General features: G+C 35.4%; 1 protein-coding gene across 1 annotated transcript in view; it reads left to right on the forward strand.

Moving 5' to 3' along the window:
• The window catches only part of ITCH (itchy E3 ubiquitin protein ligase), a 114,738-nt gene that overhangs the window by 35,755 nt on the left and 57,408 nt on the right, over positions 1 to 21,575 (forward strand). Inside the window, exons 4-7 of the mRNA XM_008571249.1 lie at positions 7,182 to 7,323; positions 11,224 to 11,348; positions 12,546 to 12,683; positions 18,153 to 18,198. Of these exons, the coding sequence (XP_008569471.1) occupies positions 7,182 to 7,323; positions 11,224 to 11,348; positions 12,546 to 12,683; positions 18,153 to 18,198 (451 nt within the window). The remainder of the gene's footprint in view (positions 1 to 7,181; positions 7,324 to 11,223; positions 11,349 to 12,545; positions 12,684 to 18,152; positions 18,199 to 21,575) is intronic.

Here is a 21,575-nt window from a genome sequence, read left to right on the forward strand (position 1 = left end):
TTCTCATTGTTTTCCTCTGTCTGCATCCTCAAGCTAGTAGCTGACTTAAATTGAGCCAGGCTTCTTATGGCCCTCCCCCCCCCCCCGCCTTTCCCCCACTTTTTTTGGCAACATAATGTTGATACCTTTGATTGGAACCATTTTTAAAACAGTTTTTACTTTTTCAGATTACCTAAGTAATATACACCCTTTTTAAAAAAATTAGTAAAATAATAAAACAATAAGTTATCATCTCTCAGAGATAACCATTGTTAATAGTTTGGTTTTTTTCCCTTTGCATAATCTGTCTTATTTGCTATCATAAGTATTAAATGTTTTTCTTATTATGGTAATAAATGCCTGATTGCACCTCAAGAAGTCATAATCCTTAGCCATTTCAGAGTTTTTAATAATGGGTCTAAAAATTCTGAGAATGTACAAATATAGGACAAAAAATAATTTAATAAAAATAAGCACACCCTGAATAATGGATAAAAGTTATATATTCAGCAAGTAATCATTAAATGTGAAAAAATGGGGAGCAAGAGATAAAACACAATAAAGTGCTGATTTGAATAGAATCAAGTGCCCTTTGTAATTCATTGAGTTTATGTCTTTAGTTTTGATGCTAGAAATCTCAAAACTAAGTTTTTTGCACAAGTCCCCCTTACTAACATTGTAATTTTTTTTTTTTGACCGGTAAGGGGTTCGCAACCCTTGGTCTGGTATCGTTCGCACCATGCTCAGCCAGTGAGCTCATCGGCCATCCCTATATAGGATCCGAACCTGCGGCCTTGGTGCTATCAGCACCACACTCTCCCGAGCGAGCCACAGGGCCGGTCCAACATTGTATTTTTAATTCTGTGTTAATGGGTCAGTTATAGTATTTGTGGGTTTTTTGTTTGTTTTTTGCCTTTTGGCCAACACTACACCTTTATATAATCAGCAGCGTGCTCTAACCAACTGAGCTAACCAGCCAGCTAGTATTTGTTTTTATTGTAAGCTGCCTCAACACCTTCCTAGAATCAAGGAAGGTATAAATATGCAAGTGTAAAAAAACAAATGCCAAAAGTCTGTGGTAATGGCAAGAAGGAATAACAACTGTCCTCGAGTAAAGGAGATCAATATTTGACTAGAATTGTTGGGAAAGGAAGTGGTGCTTGAAGGATTGCTGCTGTTTAAATTCAAAGAAGTTAGAAAAGGATCCTTTCAGGTGAGAATGTGAGCAAGAGATGCTAAGGAAAGAAATGCACAAAACTTTCCCTAATGCCCCTAAAACCTTTCTGTAATACCCCTTCCCCATTGGGGGAAACCAAGAAAATTAATGGGAGTTGGCCATCTCCTTCCGGTGTGTCAGAGCTAAAAAGAAAAAAATGTATGCCTAAGGAAGATGGGATGAATCAGGGTTTTTAACAAAGAGTAGGCAGATTTGTGTTTTAGAAAGTTGGTGTGAAAGACTAATAGGAGAATTTAGGGTCAGTTTTTCAGCTCTGTGGTTCTGCTTCAGATTTATTTTCTTGACTCTTCCTCTTTCTCTTTCTCTCTCTTCCTCCCTCCCTCTTTCTGTTTCTCCCTCATTCCTTCTCTCCCTCTCTCTCTCTCCCTTTCTCTCTCTGACGTCAGTTTTTCAGCTCTGTGGTTCTGCTTCAGATTTATTTTCTTGACTCTTCCTCTTTCTCTCTCTTCCTCCCTCCCTCTTTCTGTTTCTCCCTCATTCCTTCTCTCCCTCTCTCTCTCTCCCTTTCTCTCTCTGATGCACACTCCTATCAATTGCTTTAATTATTTGTTTAAATATGTTTGCTCATGGGTCTCCCTTATCAGATTAAATGAGCGAAGGTGGAAAATTTATTTCAGAGAGATGGCACCTATTATAAGTTGTAGCAAAATAGGGGTTTAAAAGAATAGTTCATAGTACTGTTGTTAAATGGGTTGTTTAGAGAACTTGGATGTGACTTTTAATATCACTGAATTCTTTATAACAGTATCACAGGAAAGGCATCCTCACTTTTCAGTATCCATATAAAATAATAGAATATAGTACCAGTGTATTAGTTATAGTTACTTTCTGTAATTTGAATCTAACTAATTTATGGAAATAACCTGAATAACATAGCTTGCTCAAGTTTGAGTTGAATAAGGAAGATTTTCTTGTGTGCTCTTCTTTCACGTAAATCAAGGTAATTCATTGAGGTAGCTCCTTTTGGAACTTATGTGGGCATTAAAATGATCCGTTAACATTTTTGTTAGATATTGAATGTACCTGTATGATCCTAATGAAAGGCAGTAGCTTTCCTGTATAATTTATCAGATAAGTGCAAAAATTATGGCAGGACATCATAAATACTTTTAAATATTTTGACTGATTAACAACTGAATTTTGACTGAATAATGGGTGTGCCATTAAAACTTCTTTCCTTCCCTTGGGGAGGTCATCTAGTCCCCCACCCTTACCCCCAGTTTTAATCACCGAATCTATATAGACTAATGACCCCCACTGCAGGGGAGTTAATATCCCTGGATTTTCATCCTGGTTCTGACACTTAATAGTTGTATAACCTTGTGCATGTCACTAATATCTTTGAACCTTAGTTTCCTTATCTGTGGACTGGGGATATTAATATCCCTGTCCCACAGTTGTTGGGAGGCAGTATATATGAGTTGAGAAAATCCCAAAACACAGTATAAGGATAGGGTAGTATATTTATATTCCCTTTTCTCTGATTCCCTATTTCTTTCTCCCTATAGGATTTCTCATATCTAAATAATATCTTTAACAGCCATTAAATCTAACAGCTTAAATCTTTTTAAAGATTGTTTACTTATTTTACATTGTCTTCTATCTTATTATTATTCCAGTTTTAAAATTTCCATTTTATAAGGGGCCAGAATGAATGGCAGTAATTGTACTGTTTTGTGAAAGGTCATTGATATTTATTGTAAAATTTTAATTTATGGCCAAAAATGAAAGTGTTGACATTGTTGTTATCAAGAGGGTAACTGGTGGATCATGTACTTAAAAAAAATTTTAACCTCTTTAACCTGTACCTTTCATAGCCCTTTCCATCATCATCAGATTCTGCTGATCCTTATTCTTGCATTTCCTGGATCAGCTGCTCTTTTTTCTTCTCAGCCGGGATCCCTTACCTTGGACATGAGTGTGTTTTCTTACGTCTTTCCTGTCTTTAGCCATTTCCTTTTTAATTATATTCTATATATAACCTCAGCTATTATACTGAATTTATCTGTGTTTTTTATTTAATGCTTGCTGTTGCTAGCATTATACTATGTGGGCAAAATAAGTACTTAGGTATTTGCTAGAAATTTCTTATATTCTATTTTTACTCCAAATTCATTATTTAAGGAAGAGATGCCATCTTGATTTTAGTTATTACTAATTTTAATTAAATATTAATGCATTTCCCCAATTTACTAGAATGCCATATATTGAGTTGTGATTGCTCAGGGACAAGAAAGTCCTTCATACTTATGATTTAAAGTCAACAGTTTATATCCATTTCTGCCCAGCCAGAAAAAAGTTCTGCTACGGAGACCTCATCTAGCCTATCATAAATTCTGACCACAGCGGTAGCCCTTGACCAACTGGTTTTATCTCTTATCTAGCTCACCGTACTGCTAATTTATCTGGTCTTGGCCCCCTTACTTGTTTTTTCTTGTTCACTGTAGCCTCCTGGTTCCCAAAATAGGTTGGATAAGCTAAGGATCCATGTTTGCTTTCTTTACAATTAAATTGGCAAAGTGTTTATTTTGTATTGGAATAGTAGATAGGCTGAAGAAACGAAATCAGTTCAAAGCATTGACCTTCAGAACAGAAGGATCAAAGGAATGTTAATCTGTACCTTGAAAACTATATGCAGTTGTGTGTTTGTGTGAGAGAGAAACAGAGTATAAAGCAGGGACACTTCTGTTTTCTTTCTGCCATGATTAATTTGTCATTTGATTTGGCAAATGTATTAAATGCCTCTCAGGTCAAATCACAAAGTGCTATAGAAGTTGTAAAGACTGGCTACATCCTTTCCAAGAAGGGGATTACAGAGTGAGTTAAAGTAAAAACTAGTAAAACAGTGAAAAACTGTAGGAGCTGTACATAAATATGAAAATGCTGTGGAAGCATGGAGACAGGAACAATTTAATTTCTTAGGGTTGAAGAAGCATTTAATCAAAGAAGGCGGGGGGCATTTGTCTCTCAAGAAGTAGGATTTATTGAGTAGGAAAAGAAGGATCATTTTGAGTAGAGGGAGCAGCATGTGTAGAGGTATGAAATTGCAGCCCTGTGAAGGATAGCAAACAGCTAAGGGTGGCTGGGATGTAGATGTGGCTGGGTGAGATTTGGTTTAGGAGGAGGCTAGAAAGGTAAGTTAAAGCTAACATAGAAAGCAATGTAAAATGCCCCATAAGAGTTTAAAGTTGATTTTGCAGGCAATAGAGAATCACTGAATGCCATGATCACATCTGTTTTAGGAAGCTACTTCTGGTAGCCGGTAGGGGTTAAATTGGAGAAGTGAGAGTGAAAACACATTGTTTAGAGTCCTCTTGCAGTAGCCCAGGTGACAGATGATAATGACATTTTTCTGGTCCCTTTTCTTCTAGTTTATAATTTACAGTTTTTCATTCTTTTAATTTATTGTGAGACTTAAATTTTCAGGAAGTTGTACATTGATTTATCTTATAATATTTATAACATTAGGACTGTAACAAAGGCTTTGTGCAATCTAGACTTTGAGATTTGAACATTTAAATACTTTGTCCTGTCCAGGCTTTGTAGTATGACCCTTGGGCACATTTGTAAGTTCCACTGAACTTGTCTGTTTATGTGTAAAAATTGGAATAGTAATACCTATCTCAGAGAGTAGTCATGAGTATTGAAATGACAGTATTTAAGTGCCAGACACATAGTAAATACTAACAATTGGTGTTAATTTCCCCTATCTTTTTTACACCATTTTAAATTTGCTAAAATGGCTGTAGTGGGGTTGGATGATGGGATTATGTGGCAAAATAGCTTTTAAAAGTTTGAATCCTAAAAAGCCACTGGAGCAGATCATTTCCTTCCTGTCAGGCCTGCATTGCTCTTTGTTGTAGGTTTAATCCATTTCAGAGGGCCACAAGAGCCCCTCAAATATGCTTCTGCATATAATGGTTTGGGCTGTTTCACCTTTTCTTAGACCAGAAGTGTATTAAAAATAGGGATTTTATATTTTTCTGTGGCAATCCTATGATTAAATTTGGCTCTATGTTAAGTAATAGAGCTTTAGAGTACATTTTAATCAGAGATAGGTCTGGTCCCTATTTGAATATTTTCTGTTCTGATAAAGACTTCCTCCTTCATTTTTCCACTTAAATATCTCATAAACATCTCAAATTTTACACATCCCTTGTAAAACTCTTGATTTCCATGCCCATGCTACCCTCCTCAAACTTGTTCTTTCCCAGATCTTTTACATTATTTTAAATGACACCATCTTCCATCTAGTTATTTATGCCAGAAACCTGGAGATTGTCCTTGCTGCTGCTTTTCCCCAACTTCCTCATGCAGTCTAATCTTGTTGGTTCTCCTTAGAAAATATTTATTCCTCCCCATATCCATGTTCACTACTTTAGTCCAAACCACTGTCATGTCTTGACCAGATAACTTCAGTAGCTCCCGTTCAATTTATTTTTCCCCACAGCCAACAGTGATCTCTAAGTATTAATATGTATCCTCTGTACCCAAAACAATACTTGATGTATGTGGTGGGCACCCAGTAAGTTTTTTGAATATTTTAAATTTATTAAAATTTCTCAGTGACTCTATATTGCCTACTTCTCTATCCTTCTCTTGCAACTCTTTTTTTTTTCTTTCTTTCTTTGGCAGATTTTTTTTTGGGTAATGCATACTGATTTCAAATCCTATTTGACTTTTTTTATCCAAGTATTTCAAGATAATGATGAAGTTCTAATTTACAGAATGTGCATGCAATTCAAGAACAGTCACCTTGCAGCTGGCTTGGATGCCACCAAAAAGGCACATAAGCATAAAAAGGACAGAAGTATTTGATATATGTGCAGTTAGAGATTCAGAATCACTACCTGGGACTGTGCCTTCTTGGATGACTAGAGTGGACTGTAGATTGAGCTTCTTGGGTAGCAGCTAGCTATCTAAACCCCTAGCAACTCCAAGGGCACTGGCATTGTCCGAACATTGCTGCTGGAGTAGATATTCAGGTGGTAGAGTACTTCCTTGGCTGTGATCAACTCATCTGTGGGGAATTGATGAGTTGCCACCTGTAGGAAACGTGATGCTCTTCTAGACTTCTGCTTACTATACCCTCCAGGGGGCTTGGACAAGGCTATTTTATGTCATAGATTACTAACGCAAGGATGAAGGCTAAAGAGTTCGTATCTTAAGGTGTATAATATAGGAAGCTCTTGCCTAGATAGTATGAGATATATGAGATGCTAAAAAAAAGAAAAAAAACCCTCTTAGTTTGTAACTTCCTCCAGTGGCTTTCCAACACACTTAGAATAAAATCCAGATTCCTTATCGTGGCTTACAAACCTCATCTCACTTTATTTACCATTCTTCCCTGTACTTGCTATACTTTTCCTCAGATATGCCAAGCTCTTTTTCCTTACTGGAATGCTCTCTTTTTCCCACCCCCCCAATCTTTACAAGGCTGGCTCCTTGCCATTTAGATGGTTGCTTAAAAGTACTTCCTCAGAGATCTTCCTTACTACCAAGTCATATTCTGTCACATCAGTCTGTTTTTCATTGCAAGGACTTTTCTGTAACTAGAACGTAATCTCCTTGAGAGCCAGGCCTTTTCTATACTATTACCTGCTCTATTCACAGAGTTCAGAACAGTATCTGACACATGGTAGGCATTCAACAAATATTTGTTGACAAAGTTTGTTGAGGTACTTCTTAAAAAGACCTGAGTTCTGCTACTATTGATATTGACAATGAGAGTCTACCAATGAGAATTTGGGTAAATGATGCAGGGAAGTCCTATATTTATTTACTAGGTTGGGAGGAAATACAAAGGTCATGAATGAATAAAATTAGCAAATATTTTAAAGCAAAACTGCTTCTCTAAGTAAAAGTAATAATCTGTTTAATCTTTATTAAATCAAATTCATTTGAGGAGTGAATTAACATCTCAAATATTAAAATGTCTCCCCCCCTCCTTTTTTTTTTTACATAGTCATCTCAGCAAAACTTAAAGAAAATAAAAAGAATTGGTTTGGTCCAAGTCCTTATGTGGAAGTCACAGTAGATGGACAGTCAAAGAAGACTGAAAAATGCAGTAATACAAACAGTCCCAAATGGAAGCAACCTCTTACAGTGTAAGTTTCAAAGTATTTTCTACAGTGTATTGCTTAGTAGGTGAGCAGAAATTCAACTCTTCAAAAAGTTTCTCACTTGTTTTCTTTGCTCCTCCTTTCTCACTCTTTTTTTCCTCCTTTTTTCCACTGTTATTAGGACTCCTTTCTCTAGTCTCCTTTTTGTTTATATCTTTCGATGTTTTCCTCTCTGTTTTTCCAGTCTCTCTCTTTCTTTATCTTCTGCAGTTTAGTTGGTGATGGGATCACTATTGCTACTGACCAACAGCGGGGAGAGCCCATGGTCATGGGTCCAGAAAGATTCGTACCAACCCTTTTCTTAACTTGGGGTTGAATTAGGGGGTTATAAGTAGTTCACTCTATTTTTTTAACCTAATTTTAAAAAAGTTTTTGTTTTAAATTAGTGTCCACACAAACCAACATGGGTTTGTTTGGTCTTTTTTTCTATTTTAAAAAGGTTATACTATACATCATATTCTACAACTTTGTTTTTGTACTTAATACTTGTATCATGGTTATCTTTCTCAGTACATACAGATCTAACATCCCTTATGAAGCTATATAATATTCCGTAATATGGATGGACTATGATTTATTTCAATAAAAACTATTGTTCCCTATTAATTGGTTAGTTGGTTATTAGAGTTGTGCTGTTAAAACAGTGTTGCAGTATACATCCATGTGCATATGTCTTTATATGTTGGTGTTTTTTATCTGTAGTATGAATTCATAGAAGTTGGATATAGCTTAATTTCAACACTTATTGATGAAGCTGCAAATGTTAGTATTATAACCTAAGATATTGAACACTCATTAAAAGTAATTACATGTTAATTTTAATTTTGAGAATTAAAATAGAAGAAAAGGCATGATTTATCAACAAATTTTAAAATAATATAGTATATTTGTTTTGGGGACCAAATGTGTATTAAAATGTAGTTAAAAGTGTAACTAGTTGTTACCATGTTATATATAGACAATTGCTTTCATTACGTGATATTTGTAATTCTTGAATTTTTTTCCCTTAGAGAAATAATCTAGTGATTAAAAAACAAAAGTTTTATTTCTAAATGGTGAGATGAGACATTTGAAATTATAAGCTCTTCTCTTCACATAATACATACTTCTGTAGATTGTACTTATTCCTAATAAATGACAAAACAAGTTGATATACCTATATCTCTAACATGGATTTTTAAAGGTCTAGGGGCAACTTGATGTGCTTTATAGTGATTTTGAGCAAGTGAATGAAATTTAAGAACTTACTGAATATTATCTTAAGGCCCATTTTCAGAATTACCATTCTGATGCTGTTCATCTGTTTATTTCAACATTAATGTTTCTTAGGCTTTTGTTTTTAATTAGTGGTCCATTATAGATTGTCTAAATTAAAACCTTTTGAGTTCTTTCTGCAGTCTTTCTGTGCCATCATAATGGTGTGCATGAATGTCCTGGCCGATGCTCTCAAGAGCATCAACAATGCTGAAAAGAGAGGCAAACTCCAGGTTCTTATTAGACCTTGCTCGAAAGTCATCATCCGGTTTCTAACCATGATGATGAAACATGGTTACATTGGCGAATTTGAAATCACTGATGATCACAGAGCTGGGGAAATTGTTGTGAACCTCACAGGCAGGTCAAACAAGTGCAGAGTGATCAGCCCCAAGATTTGATGTGTACAACTCAAAGATCTAGAAAAATGGCAGAATAATCTGCTCCCGTCACGTCAGTTTGGTTTCATTGTACTGACAACCTCAGTTGGCATCATGGACCACGAAGAAGCAAGACAAAAACACACAGGAGGGAAAATCCTGGGATTCTTTTTATAGGAATGTAATACATATGTACAAATAAAATGCCTCAGTGGAAAAAGTAATAATAATAATAATAATAAATTTTTTGAGTAAAAATTTAAAAAAACAAGTGAAATGTATAAAAGGTCACAGCCTCCATAATGGCCAGAGATGTTCAGCTGGATAATAGACTAAATTCTCATCTAATTTCCACCAACTGCTGTCAGTGCTCACTAGATATGTACTTTGAGGCTCTTATGCTGTTGATGCCATGAACTCCCTAGAGGTTTAAAAGTTAAGAAAAAAGGAACTCCTTGTAGTTTTATATAGTAGTTGTTGTGGTTGAACCCAGATGTTTGGGAACTTAAGCTCAGGTTCTTCTCCTGAATTTTTAAGTTGCAGCAGACTGACCTTTTTAAACACTGATTCCATTGTTATATAGCAGGCTTTACAGACTACTGTCTAGAGTTGAACTGAAGTAATTTAAATAAGACCGCCTTTGACAGTATACTTTATGTACCCTCTCTCATATTAAAAAAAAAGTGAAGTTAAATTTATTTGCCTTTTATTTCGTCCCTGTTATGATTTCCCAGTTGAGTAATAGACAAATGCTTTCTTAATGTAAGTAAGATATATACTGTGTGCTCTCCTGAAAGTAGCATCTGAGAATTTTTAAAGGAAGAAAATGAAAACATTGTATTCTCCAAAACTGGGGGGGCAGGGGAGGGCATGATAGTGAAAAAATTTTAATTTGTTTAAACTACCTACTGCTATTTATAAAATACATAAAAATTTGTAGTTTGTTTTAATGGTGGTGGAAATATGATGATAGGGTTAATAGGCATAGGTAAACTTCTGAGAAGGAAAGTGGTTCTTTGTCCCCCCAAATTTGATCACATTTTAGAGAAAATGAGGTATAGAACAGTCAGACATTTCTGGAATTTGTCATTTATAGCATTGAACCCATAGGACTATGATAGATTATTTAGTGCTATTTTTCTAATCTTTGATTCTAAAATAGTTTGTATGTTTATTGCAAATTCAAATTTCCCACTTTGGGCCGGCCCGTGGCTCACTCGGGAGAGTGTGGTGCTGATAACACTAAGGCCACGGGTTCGGATCCCATATAGGGATGGCTGGTTAGCTCACTGGGTGAGCGTGGTGCTGACAACACCAAGTCAAGGGTTAAGATCCCCTTACCGGTCATCTTTTTAAAAAAAAACAAACAAACAAATTTCCCACTTTGCTTTGGAAAATACCATTACATAATTTGTGTGTGTGTGTGTGTGTGTGTGTGTGTGTGTGTGTGTGTGTGTGTTATGGGCATCTGAACCCTTGACCTTGATATTATAAATACCATGCTCTACCGATATTATAAATACCATGCTCTACCCAATTGAGCTAACTGGACAGCCCTGGAAATACCATTACAGATAGCATTTCTGATTGGCATTTAGCAGGGTATGAGTGACTCTGTATTTGGCAATTGTCTTGGACACTTTGCCTCTAGCAGTGTGAAACTTGATGTATCTAATGTAATCCTGAAGTCGTTATATAGCTGACCAAGGAACTTTTTAATATAAATCTTAATAACAGACATTTGTTCAAAGTACAGTTCTGCCACTTACTGGCTGTGTGACCTTGGGCAATCTGCTTAACCACTCTGAATACCAATTTCTGTACCTGAAGGATGGGAGTGATAATTCCCATCTCATAGGGTGACTGTGAGGATTAACATCAGTGAAATAACATCAAGCCCAGCAAACTACCTGACATAAAAATATAAGGACTTAATTTATAAATCCAGTCTTTTATACTACTAAAGAAAACTAGTTTTCTAACATTTTGTTTTATGATAGGCAGTTTTAGTTTTGTTGACAGGATGTGCGTGAAGCTGCCCCTGTAGTTCAACCACAAATGAAAATGACCAGGCAAGCATGTAGCATTCAGATACAGTTTTCATAAGATTAAAGAACATAAGCCCATATTGGTTGTACAGTAAACTATAAGGGGTGTAGTGAGAAGACTTTAGACATTAAAACTTAATTGTAATTTATTTAGGATCTCATTGTGATATTTAATAATATTTTCCCCCTTTTTTCACTTTTAGTATCGTTACCCCTGTGAGTAAATTACATTTTCGTGTGTGGAGTCACCAGACGCTGAAATCTGATGTTTTGTTGGGAACTGCTGCATTAGATATTTATGAAACATTAAAGTCAAACAATATGAAACGTATGTATGTAAGAGTAATAGAAATTATACCTAGCTCTTTGTTTTTCTGAAAGAAATTCATATGCCAAACATGTGGAATGACTCATGTTCACTCATTCCCTTTAGTTTACTTGGTTGTAGAATTAATAGGGAAAAGAGTCTTGAACTATGTAAGGCATTTCAAGTAACCTTGGTTTGGCCATTCATTTTGGATCCAGTATTTTTAGTAAATATTTATTTATTTACTTAGTAAGTAGATATTACTAAAGTAATACATAGTCAATTATGGAAAAACTAAAATATAGAGCAGAGATGAAGGAAAAAATGTAGTTGCACTTCAGAGAGACAAACGTGCGGTAATATTTTGGCAGATTTTCTTTTCAAATTGTTATTTTATTTATTTATTTATTTATTTATTTATTTTGTCTTTTGTCTTTTTCCGTGTCCGGCAACGGATCGCAACCCTCAGTGTTGCCCCCGTACCGGACCGGGGACCGGCAACGGGATCGCAACCCTCGGTGCTGTGTCCGCTCCTCGCTCAGCCAGTGAGCGGGAACTGGTCTGTATGTGGGATCCGAACCCTCGGGCGGGAGCGCCGCCGCGCTTCCCAAGCAGCGCACTTATCCAGTGCACCACCAGGCCGGCCCTCAAATGCTTATTTTTAAAATTTACTAATTTTAGGTGGTCGTAGTTTTATTTATGTGTATGTATATCTATGTACATAACATAGATATATAAAAATTTGTAGTTTGTTTTAATTAATAATGTCATAATTTAAAAATGTAGTCTTTTTTTCACCTCTTGGCTATCTAAAACATACTTCCAAGAATTATTATTGTTATTTAGGGCCTATGAGATATAATCTATTCTTAAATTATGTTTCTACTCAAGATAATTGGGGTATATTTGCTAAGTAATCTTTTTGTCATGCCAGCTCATTTTATACTGTATAGTCTTACAAGGATTTAGTGAATATAATAAATGAAATGATTGAGATATTTAGTATTTTACATTATGTATATTAAACCTTAGGAAATTTTGTTGTCTTTTTGAAATACAATGGTTTGATATAAAAAGTCCTCAAACCTTGGGTGAAGTTTAGTAAACATTTTATATACACATATATGTGTATTTTTTCTGACATTAGTTTTTTAACAGTTAAGATGGCTTAAAGGAAAAAAAGTCACCATTTTTTTCTGTGATTTTATTCTCTTCTAGTTGAGGAAGTGGTTGTGACTTTGCAGCTTGTAGGTGACAAAGAGCCAACAGATACTATAGGAGATTTGTCAATTTGTCTTGATGGGCTGCAGTTAGACTCTGAAGTTGTTACTAATGGTGAAACTACATTTTCAGAAAGTAAGTGATCACTTTTTAAGGTCTTTAATGATTCTTCTTACGTAAAATATGTCATATGTAATTATTGCTGTTATATGCTGCATGTAATTATTGCTGTTCTTTTTCAGATTATAGAAATGATATGATTTCCTTTTTTAAAAACAGACGTAGATCACTTTAAACATTTTCTTTTTAGTACATTGTTTCTGTGAATAGAAAAAATTTATATTTTTCTGTAAGTTGTAAGACTAGCCAAATAAAAGTTGAATCACAGTTGGCCATATGAGTAATGAATTGACTTATAAAGTGTTTATTCTGTAGGCCAATGATGGCAGTTAATATGGCATGTTTGAAGCCACATGCCCTCCAGCACCAATAGCTGATATAGTTTATTGTCTGTAGCAGTGTCTGGTTGAGTTTTAAAATGACTTCAAATCCTTAGTACTGTGTCAGACAGCCAGTACAAGCAGAAATCCACTTGCCATTTCTCTTGCATTTCTGTAGGCTACACTTACAGAGATGTCTTTCGTGTTACTATAATGACAAAACTAATTCATTATATGTATGCTCATCTATCTTGCAATTTATGATTCACTCGTTGCGTTAAAGGGGGACAAACATGAGCCATGATATAAAGAAGCTTCTGGTGGCACCTGAGTTAGTGGCTGCACAGTGGAATGCAGTTTCCAGTGCATTCACATCAGATATTTCCATCACTTACTAATATGCTAAGTCTATTTTAACTTGAAACGTAGATTTCAGAGGCCCCAAGATAAAGAATGAGCGGATTAATGGTTTCCTTGATTAGTCTGACAAAGACCTTTTTGTTTACTTAGAAATTACATTATGAAACACTTTGCAGTTGTCGGGTGCTACTATTCTTCTGTTTCTACTTTGGTGGAAGACTTCCTACTTTTTCTTTAACTCGTGACCTTTTTTTAGTAGCAGGACCTTCAAGATAGTCCTGGTATGTCTTCCAGATTGGTTCCTTGGGGTAGTGAGGGTAGAGAGAAATTTATGAAATGGTTATGCTGCTTCACAATTGACACTTCAGTTGACTACTGTTCACATTTTTCTATATATAAATTGGAAAAATAAAAAAAAAATTAAAAAGGGCTGGTGGTTAGCTCAGTTGGTTAGAGCATGGTGCTGGTAATACCAAGTTCAGGGTTTGATCCCTGTACTGACCAGCTGCCTTCCCCCAAAATTATCTATTCTTCATCTGTGTATATGTCTCTATATACATACATAAATATCTATATCTGCACACAGATATAGATAGATACAGGTATATGTATATAAATCGGAAGTCTGGAAGGTAAAATACAAATTAAATTACACTGTTAAACTGCCCTAATCCTCAGTATATATAACTTTTTAAGGTTTTTTTCCTCTAGAAGTTGAAACTGTCACTAATGCAAAATATTTAATAATTAACAAAAGTAATGCTTGTCAGTCTATATTTCAGAGTAGAATTTAAACTGCATATATATATATGTATATACATATGACTTTACTGTGTTTCCTACAGAAGTAGACATTTCTGTGTCACCAATTTTCCACTCAAGTAGGAAAATAATTGACAGTGAGAATTTAACCTGATACTTTTTGAGGTAAAGAGAGGTTTTAACTGGGAAGTCACAGTGGATTTTAGGTTTGGAGTTACCATATACAGTTCCAGTAGCTGCCATTTGTTGAATGCTAATCATGTGCCAGGCTCTGTGTTGGTGTATTTACATATATTCTTGTTTAACCATCACAACTTTGTAAGGCCTTATCTGCATTTTGCAGGTAAAGGAAGTGAGGTTCTGAGAATTTAAATAGTATTTCTAATACCACAAAAACAGTCAAGATTGAAACATACTTACTTGTTGATACTGTCATTTCTTTTCAATAGGCTGTTGCTTTCACACTTAAAACTCTAGGGACTTTAAATGAAATAACAAGTAATTGTAAGCAAACAAAACCCAGTGCAGCCCACAAGCATTTGTGGTGGGAACTGTACTTGTTCTTTGATTGTCTCCATTTCTGTAACTTTTTATAAACCAGAAATGAAAATTAGAGTTTAGTACTAAAATTGAACTTCTGGCATAGTACATTGTTTGGTTGGATAAGAACTGGGGGGAAATTGCTTTGTATTTTAATGTTTTCTCATGTTACAGATTTTTTTTTGTGTGTGTCTTTTTTGTGACCGGTAAGGGAATTGCAACCCTTGGCTTGGTGTCGTCTGCACCGNTTTTTTTTTTTGTCTTTTTTGTGACCGGTAAGGGAATTGCAACCCTTGGCTTGGTGTCGTCTGCACCGCGCTCAGCCAGTGAGCACACTGGCCATCCCTATATAGGATCCATCCCTATATAGGATCCGAACCCGCGGTGGGAACGCTGCTGCGCTCCCAGCGTTGCACTCTCCCGAGTGCACCACGGGGCCGGCCCTCATGTTACAGATTTTTAGATATCTTTTCCTGACCATGTTCATTCAGAAGTTTTTTGAAATCTGTTCTCATAGACTTTAATATTCTCAAATTATTTTAAAATGTTTATAAAAATAAATCACTATCTGATTTTTAGTATTAAAAGTCAGCAAATAATAACTTCCTGTATGTTTAGATATACTGTGGATTTTTCCTGATGAGATGGCATTATCTCTTTTGGTACTTACACTCAAAATTTTGGTTCTTTTTTGTTGGTGGATACATTTTCTACAAGTGGCAGTTATATAAGTAAACCTTTTCAAGTGAAACAAAATGTGTTCAGCATGTTTTGTTCTTTTTCTTCCCACTTTTCTTCAAGTTTCATTTAAAAACTACAGAACTTTATATCCTCTTCCTCCTCTCCCCCCAGAATGAGGTTAATATCCTATTAGGAATCTCAGTTGTAATGTTTTCTTTGATATTTTTTCTTGTTTCTCTGCCTGAGAAAGTAACTATGTATTTTGTATTATGTGCTGGTATTTTCCTTTACTTAAATACAGAGTTAAGTAGCTTTTATGAGTCTCTAGGAAGAGCGCTTTACTTAATTTGCTATTTAGGTAGACTTATTTTTATAGCCCTCAGATCTGAATTAACAAATCAAGTGTGGGTTCTTGTTCAGATGTTCAAGAGTTCACACAGGAACTTCCCATTCATCTATTTTTACTTGTTTTGGGATGGATTTTTTAGTGGATTGTTAGTTAACAGCTATCTTCCCAAATATGACATCTAAGAAGAAACTGAAAAGTATTATTGTCAAAGACGTTAGTTTTCTTAAAGAGAAAAAAAAATTCATTTTACTTTTAACTTCATAATTATAAAATTAGAGGCATGTTCTTGTAAAGATTTTTATTGTTTACCATGTGCATTCTGGATGTGTTTAAAATTAGGGATAGTTTTTGGAACATGTGACCTCTGGTTTTTATTGTGTATATCTTCTGTTCCTTTTTAATTTTGATTCTTCCTTGCATTAGACTTTTTTTTGTTTTGTTTTTTGTGGTCCCGTTTAATTTTAGGGATAATACTCATTTTCATGTGTGACTATATTGATATTGGTTTTTGTTGGTTTTTTTTTTTTTTTTAACCACTATAATAAATTCTAAGATACTAGCCTGAATTTTTTGCTTGTATTATTTGAAGTCACTGGATCTCAACTGCTCTGGCTACCAACTATTTTATGGAGAGAAACTTTGCTGTAATGGTATTTGACTTACATTCTTACATTGGAACATTTTTCTATGTATACTCAAACTGTTAACTAACTTACCTTCCCAAAAAAGCCAGAAAAACTTCACATTTTTATGTTTTTACCATACTTTACAAGAGCTACTTTAAAAATCAAAGTATTAGGGCTTTTTTTTTTTTTTTTCCTTCTTTACCATACTTTACAAGAGCTACTTTAAAAATCAAAGTATTAGGGCTTTTTTTTTTTTTTTCTTCTTTTTTTCCTTTTTGTCGTGTCCGGCAACGGATCGCAACCCTCAGTGTCGCGCCCGTACCGGACCGGGACCGGCAATGGGATCGTAACCCTCGGTGTTGCGCCCGCACCTCACTCAGCCAGTGAGCGGGAACCGGTCTGTATGTGGGATCCGAACCCTCGGCGGGAGCGCCACCGCGCTCCCAAGCAGCGCACTGTAGCAGTGCGCCACCGGGCCGGCCCCATTAGGGCTTTAATATGGTCATTCTGTCTCTAAAAATTTGTCTTTTCTGGACATTTCGTATAAATGCAGTTGTACAATATGTAGTCTTTTGTATCTGGCTTCTTTCACTCAGCATAATGTTTTTTGCAGTTCATCCATGACAGCATGTTTCAATAGTTTGTTCTTTTTTATTACTGAATAGTTTTCCATTGCATGGTTATACCACATTTTATATATCTATTCAACTGTACCATTTTTAAAATGTATATTTCTAGACTTTGTCAGACACTTGCCAACTTTGCTAAATATGGTATAGTATAGTGATGGCTCAGCATCTTTTTAGTGAATTCATTAAGTATGCTGTTGTGTAACTTAGTGATGATTTCACGGTTTGAAACTATGACTGTATCCAGGAACTATTGATCTTTTATTAAATGGACCTAAACTTTTGAACTTGAGTTCTTGTTTCTGCATTTATAGTTTTTCCTTCTCTTTCTCAGTCTACAATCTGTTTTTGCTGTTATCAGCATGCCTACCTGAGTATACATAGGAAAAAACCCAGCCGTAGTGCTTTTCCTGTACTTTTACTGAGCAACAATCAACACAGAAGACTCTTGTGACCAAATGTGTGGGGCTTTTCCCCTATACACCAAGCAGTTCTGTATCCAGTTGGTACCCTGAAATTCAATTCTAACACCACCTGGAGATCAAGCAATTCTGTATCTAACGTGACCTGAAGAGAGCATCAGATCCCTCAGGTTGAGGGCTCAGTCCCCAAGCTGCCCTCCCCTGCACTTCACGTGCCAATTGCAAGTCCCAGGTTGTTTTACCTGCATTTCTGACTGACCCTATTAAATCCTAGAGATATTTCTCATGAGTAAAATTGGAAGAAGATATGAATGCTGTGTCATTCATTTTGGCCACTTTGAGACCCATCTGTGCCTTTTCTGTTCTTTAAGCTGTTTTCCAGGTCCCTTCATAAGAGAGGTGTTGCTGGTTTTGCTATTTTCAGAATCTATTTTATCATCCTGCTGGTGATCAGCATTTTTTAATGAGGTATATGTGATTTAAAAAAAAAAAAAAAAGATGGCCCACTGGGTTTGAATTATAGTAAATCATACATTTTAAAAAAGGCAGAAGTGGTACACGAGTAATATACCATTGCTAATTACGTCTCTTACATGTAATGATAAGCATTTGCACAAAATTTTGGATTTATGTGAACATTTATCACATTTTCCCTCTTAAAGTCAGGTTGGAGCTTAACTAAGTTATAATATGTTCTTTATTAGAGAGGATTGGCTTACATGGCATGTTTAGAAAAAAAATTGAAAACTACTTGCTTGAAACTCATTTTCTGTTTGAATTTTATTTATGTTAAAGGTGCTTCCCAGAATGATGATGGCTCCAGACCCAAGGATGAAACAAGGTAAGAATTCACTGATTTCTTACCCAGAATCCGGAAAGACACAAGGGAAAATTAATAAAGATTCATTTTAGTCAAAACTTCAAGTTCAGATTGATATAAGAATAAGTGAGTGGGCTGGCTAGACAGCTAAGTTAGTTGGAGTGTGGTGCTGATAATGCCAAGGTCTGGTGTTCAATCTCTGTACCTGCCAGCCACCAAAAAAAGTGAGTGAATGTCAAAAAATTCAGGAGTCAAGGTAAGAAGGGAGATACTCGAAGTACTTGTGAAAGATTGAAGATTCTTAGCTGTCTGACTGTAGCTATCTGGAGTAGGCCAGGGATAACCAAATTATTGATAACTTCCTTCAGTTTATAGAAAGAGAATATAATGGCACCTTTCTAAAGGCTCAGGGAGTTCGAAATCTCAGAGCCATCACTGGGCTGTTAAGCTTTTTTCCCAAGAAAGCTAGGAGAGGAGCTTTAGTGTGTGTGAAGGTCACCACTAGCTATGGTATCTTCTGGGCCTTAATTAGAAAGAGCAGATTTACACCAACTGTTTGCGATTAGCCTAGGTACACTTTCGTGTGCCTGTCTGCCTTCAGGTTTGGGCCTAAAAAGGGTTGAAAGCCTTAGATTGTGTTGATTGACTTAAGAAACTGTTTATTGGATATCCTGGAAACTGATAATGGGAGATAAAATTAGGAAAGGAGATGATTTTACTCTTAAAGCAGTTAAGTGACATGTCTTAAATACAGAGAGCAATGGTTATAAAATCCCATTGGATTCTTTGTTTTTCCCAAATTGGGTGAGTAGCGGGTAGGAAGAATATGATGAACTACAAGAGTAGTCAGGAGAGAAGACCAAGAAAAACAATGTCACAGAACATAAGGGAAAATTATTCAGAAAGATGGAATATTATAGTGTCGATGCTGTAGGGGAAGATAGGTAAAGCAAGCAGAGCAAAATGTTGCTGGTTGTCGAAGCTGGGTTGATAGGAACGTGGGAGTTTGTTGTACTAGTCTATCTATGTTTGTGATATATGGACATTTTCATAATAAAATGTTTTTTAAAAAAGGACAACTCATCAAGATCTTTAGGAAAATCAAAGTTTATAAAGCTGTTGTTTTGCCTGATAGAAATCTGCCTTTACCGAGTCACTCCTGTGACAGAGAATCATCTCTGATACTAGTCACACAAGAGGTAGAATATTAATTAATCATCTCCTATACTAATCACACAAGAGGTAGAATAACTTTTTTTTTTTTTTTTTTTTTGCTGACTTGCTGGTTTGGGGATCTGAACCCTTGATTTTGGTGTTATAACACCATGCTCTAACCAGCTGAGCTAACCAGCTAGTCCCTGTAGTAACTTGTTACCCAGAGAGTAATAACTACTATTAATTCTCACTGTGATTAAAAAGCAATAGAAAAAGTTTTAAAAATTGCATAAATATCTCTATAGACTGGAAGACAATAGATTTCTTGATTCCTGGAATTCCCTCCGTAAAATGTTTTGGTATTTTAGTGTGCTTTGGTCAGTTAACTTCCCTTTGGCATAATAAACCCATATCTTTGCATTAATAAGTAAGTGGGAGTGTGACAGAATTTTATATACTCATTAAATGGTTCTATTATTTGTTTTCTGCAAGTCTCTTTCTTACAATACTCTTATGAAACCTCTTGTACTCTGGACACCTATAAATTTCTTGCAAAGGCATTGCTGGAGCCCCAGATTCATGCCATTTATTTAATCAATGCTTTATATATTCCCAAGTGAAACTGTCATAAGTAATTTGATTAACAGTGTCTTCTAGGTTTGTAAGAGTGCCTGCCAAGTCTTTGAGTGTGCCTTTTGTGTTAAGCATGAATTCTCATGCATTAGCTTTTATTCCAAAGCACATACCTCTGAGATGATGGGTTTAAAAAGCATTTTGTAAACTGTCAAATGTTGTTTAAATGTTACTACACTTATATGTAGTAGTCATGGCCGTGACTTCCTTTTCCCCTTTGTTTTTTTTTTGGCAGGTTTCATAACTCTTAAGTCTAAAAAGCAGGGCAACATATATCCAGTGAACAAGAGCTTCATGCCTCCACCATAGTTATCATTTGGGAAATTAAACAAACAGCCTTAGGTTATTTTACCTTTTTGTCATAATTCAAGCAATATCTGTATCACAAATGTAGCCTTATTGATCTGCATTTCCCATAATATGACTGGATGTTTTATATTTCTCAGTGTTGTCTTCTGTCATTTTTATGAAGTGCCAAGATGATGGTGTTCTAAGCTTTTGTTTTTAGATGTGCCTTTTTGATTGTTACTCTTTGATTTGGATATTTCTTATGACCTTATTGTACTAGCATCTTGGTATTACAGAGTTCTCTAACCTGTTCATAAACAGCTGAGCTTATGTATAGGTCAGATATATATGTATGGTGAAATAAGCAGAGGTTTGTAAGATTGTGGAGGAAAGGAATGAAGCCATAGTAGCACATAATTAGTAGCGAATTGCTTTTCTAAGGTAATGGTGGTGGTGGTTTCACTGACAATTCTATATCATGTTTAGATTTCCAAATTGGTTTTCAAAATTTATTTCCAGTTTTACCTTCACACCTTATTAAAAGAACTTAAACTTAATAAGAGAAATAAAACAAACCACTATTTTTGTACAGCTGTGCTTTTCAAAGTTTAGTGTACATGTTAATTACCTGGAGGATCAGATTAGTGCTTTAGCTTAACCCAAGATCAGAGTAGATTCCAAGTTGATTTTAAATTCATTTCAAAAAATGAAATTATAAAACCTTTAGAAGAAAATATGAAGTTAACTTGTTGCTGAATAAATTTATTTATTTATTTATTTATTTATTTATTTTATTTTTATTTTTTTAAAGATGACTGGTAAGGGGATCTTAACCCTTGACTTGGTGTTGTCATCACCACACTCAGCCAGTGAGCGAACCGGCCATCCCTATATGGGATCCGAACCCGGGGCCTTGGTGTTATCAGCACCGCACTCTACCGAGTGAGCCACGGGCCGGCCCTGAATAAATTTATTTATATAGAAATATAAAACTCTAGTATCTTTAAAAATACAGAGTTAAAAGCAAAGGAAATATTTAACCAGTATGACAGATGATACATGAGTATCCTCAGATTGTAAAGAGCCCTAACAAATAAGGAAAACTAGGTAGGGTTAAGTGCAGTGGTTTTTGCAACTAATTTATTGCAACCAGTTACAGATTTCTTTGTTCCTTCTCCGCTCCCACTGCTTCACTTGACTAGCCTTTAAAAAAAAGACAAATAAAGAAAACTATTCACTTATAATAGAAAAATGTACAAAAAAATACATAAAGTTCATGGAAAAAGAAACTCAAATGGCCTGTAATTATGAAATTTTATTTA

Source organism: Galeopterus variegatus, unplaced genomic scaffold, assembly GCF_000696425.1.
Source record: "Galeopterus variegatus unplaced genomic scaffold, G_variegatus-3.0.2 Scaffold670, whole genome shotgun sequence".
Lineage (NCBI taxonomy): Eukaryota > Metazoa > Chordata > Mammalia > Dermoptera > Cynocephalidae > Galeopterus > Galeopterus variegatus.